This window comes from Carlito syrichta, unplaced genomic scaffold (assembly GCF_000164805.1).
Source record: "Carlito syrichta isolate Samal-C Ts95f unplaced genomic scaffold, Tarsius_syrichta-2.0.1 Scaffold287926, whole genome shotgun sequence".
Classification (NCBI taxonomy): Eukaryota; Metazoa; Chordata; class Mammalia; order Primates; family Tarsiidae; genus Carlito; species Carlito syrichta.
In genome coordinates, this window is record NW_007232022.1 from 103,641 (window position 1) to 106,224 (window position 2,584).

Sequence of the window (2,584 nt, forward strand, 5' to 3'; positions counted from 1 at the left end):
AAAAAAAAAAAAAAAAGTCTCCAAATGTTGCTAAGTGTCTTCTTGGGGGGGAGAGGGAGGCAAACTGCCCCAGAACCATTGACTTAGACCTCGACGATCTCGTTTCTACAATTTTACTGCCTACCAGAAAGCTCAGTTAAACTGTTTCCTAAGAAGACCAACCCTGCCTTCAGTCCCCCGACTCTGACACTTGTCCACATCCATGGCGTCAGCTTGTTCCACCCCAGGACTGCCAGCCTCTTCAGGCCTAGCTTTCGCCTGGGCCTCAGACCCACATCTAACTCAAGACCTTCTCCACTGCCCCCTGGGTGTCCCACAGGCCCCTCAAGACCAGTACATCACACTGGCAGGGAAGGGGACACAGGAGGGCACAGAGAAGGTGGCCCTGGGTCCTGAACATTCAGGTAGAGAGCCTGGAAGGAGGGCCAGTTGTGACTCATGAAGTGACAGAATGCTGAACATCTGAAAAATGTGGTTGAATGAACACCTAGGGGTACACAGTGATTTACTTAATTCTTAGATGAGACGTGTTTGTAAATAGCACTCTGTTTACACGTCTTCACTTTTGTTGCTTTTATCTAGTTTACACAATCTTATCGCCCACCAGAAAGCTCATTTAAAAGATTTCCTAAGAAAATTCTTTTAAGGAGAGGCTGACAGTGGAACAGTAGCCGTCAGCCCAGCCTTCTGCAGAAGCTCAAGCCTCATATGAATGCCCAGAGTCCCCATGGGGGAGAGTGACAGCTTTATAAAGGCATGTGGGAGGCGTGGTCCGCAGCAGAGTTCCACAGAGCCCGAGAATGCTACGCTTCAACCTGGCCTCCAGGTCATTATGATGGCGTCGAGGCAGAAGAACAGAACATATTTTTCTTAACTTTCTATAGATTGATTTAGAACTCTTAAACATTTAAACCAGGGTTTCTCAACCATGGCATTACTGACTTTTTTTTTTTTTTTGAGTGGGTATCTCACTCTGTGGGCCAGGCTGAGTGCAAGTGGTCATGGCTTACTGCCACCTCAAACTCCTGTCCTCAAGCAATCCTCCTGCCTCAGCCTCCGGAGTAGCTGGGACTGTAGGCATGCCACCATGCTCAGTTAATATTTTTAAATTTTTTTTGTAGAGATGAGGTTTTGCTATGCTGCTTAGTCTCAAATTCTTGGGCTCAAGCAACCCTCCCACCTCAGGCTCCCAAGTAGCTGAGACTACTGGCACACGCCACCACACCAGGCTAATTTTTTTTATAGTTATTTTTTTTAAAGACGAGGTCTTCCTATGTTTCCCAGGCTGGTCTCGAACTCCTGGGCTCAAGCGAGCCTCAGAGTCACAAAGTGCTGGGATTACAGGCGTGAGCCACTCCACCCGGCTATTTTGGTGGCAGTAATTCTTTGTTGGTGTATTGTAGACAGCAGCATCCCTGGCCTCTAGATGCTGGTAGCAACCTCCCCCAAGTTGTGACAACCAAAAATGTCTCGAAACATTGCTAGGTATCCTTGGGGAACAAAACTGCCCCAGTAGAGAACCAATGGTTTAGACCTGTAACGGCATGGGCCTGCATTTGTAATCCCTTCCCCAGGCCCCGCAACTGTTGGGGCGGGTGGCGTCCAGCCATGTGACCTCGGGCAACTTCCTTCCTCTCTGAGTCTTAGTTTCCTCCTCTGGGAACTACATGAGGGCTCACGTCAAAGCTGAGCTCTGCGTCTGGGGGCCCATCTGGTGCGTCTCCGCCTTCCCGCCTTGACCCACCTCAAGTGTGCTCACCTGTTCAGGAAGATGCTGCTGACGTCGTCGTGCGTGATGGGAGGCTTCTTGGAGCTGGCGGCCATGCGCAGCGGGCGCAGGAAGTTATTGACCAGGATGTGCAGCTGCTGCACGTACTCAGCCTCGGCCTCCAGCATGCTGAACACCACCTGGTTCCTCTTGCGCATGCTGTCGGCGTGGGGCGAGCGGATGTAGTCCTGGATGATGGTCTTCCACTTCCGCCGGCACAGCCAGCCCCGCAGGAAGCTCTGCACCTGGGCAGCGAGACCAGGGCAAGAGGCTCCTGTTAGTCTCAGAGACTCTTGTCCTTCCAGGCAGGGACCAAGGCTTTGTCATCCCCCATGCACGGTGTATGAGGGAAGAATTCAGATGTCAACCAGGCCTGGCTCCGTTGCCTGTAAGATACTAGCAAGCTGTCTGGTCCCACTGAGCCCGTTTTCCCATCTGTAAAATGGAGCTAATGAGATGATGGCTAGACTGAGAGTGTGGTTCACGAACTGGACCACCATCTCTGAAGAGCTTGTTAGAAATGCAGATTCTAGGCCAGGCGTGATGACTTACATCGGTAATCGCGGAACTTTGGGAGGCCAAGGTGGGAGGATTGCTTGAGGCCAGGAGTTTGAGGCCAGCCTGGGCAACAAGGCGAGACCCTGTCTCTACAAGAAATTAAAAAATGAGCTGGGCGTGGTGGTGTGTGCCTGTAGTCCCAGCTACTCAGGAGGCTAAGGCAGAAGGATCGCCTGAGCCCAGGAGGTTGAGGCTGCGGTGAGCCATGATTATGCCACTGCACTCCAGCCTGGGAAACAGAGTAAAATCCTGTGTGTG

The 2,584-nt window shown here is 51.6% G+C and overlaps 1 protein-coding gene across 3 annotated transcripts in view; it reads right to left on the reverse strand.

The window, feature by feature from the left end:
• RASGRF1 (Ras protein specific guanine nucleotide releasing factor 1) overlaps positions 1–2,584 on the reverse strand; it is a 139,885-nt gene that overhangs the window by 90,317 nt on the left and 46,984 nt on the right. For all 3 annotated transcript variants that reach the window (XM_008053158.2, XM_008053157.2, XM_021710017.1), the window contains exon 5: positions 1,760–2,013. In XM_008053158.2, coding sequence (XP_008051349.1) covers positions 1,760–2,013 — 254 coding nt within the window. The remainder of the gene's footprint in view (positions 1–1,759; positions 2,014–2,584) is intronic.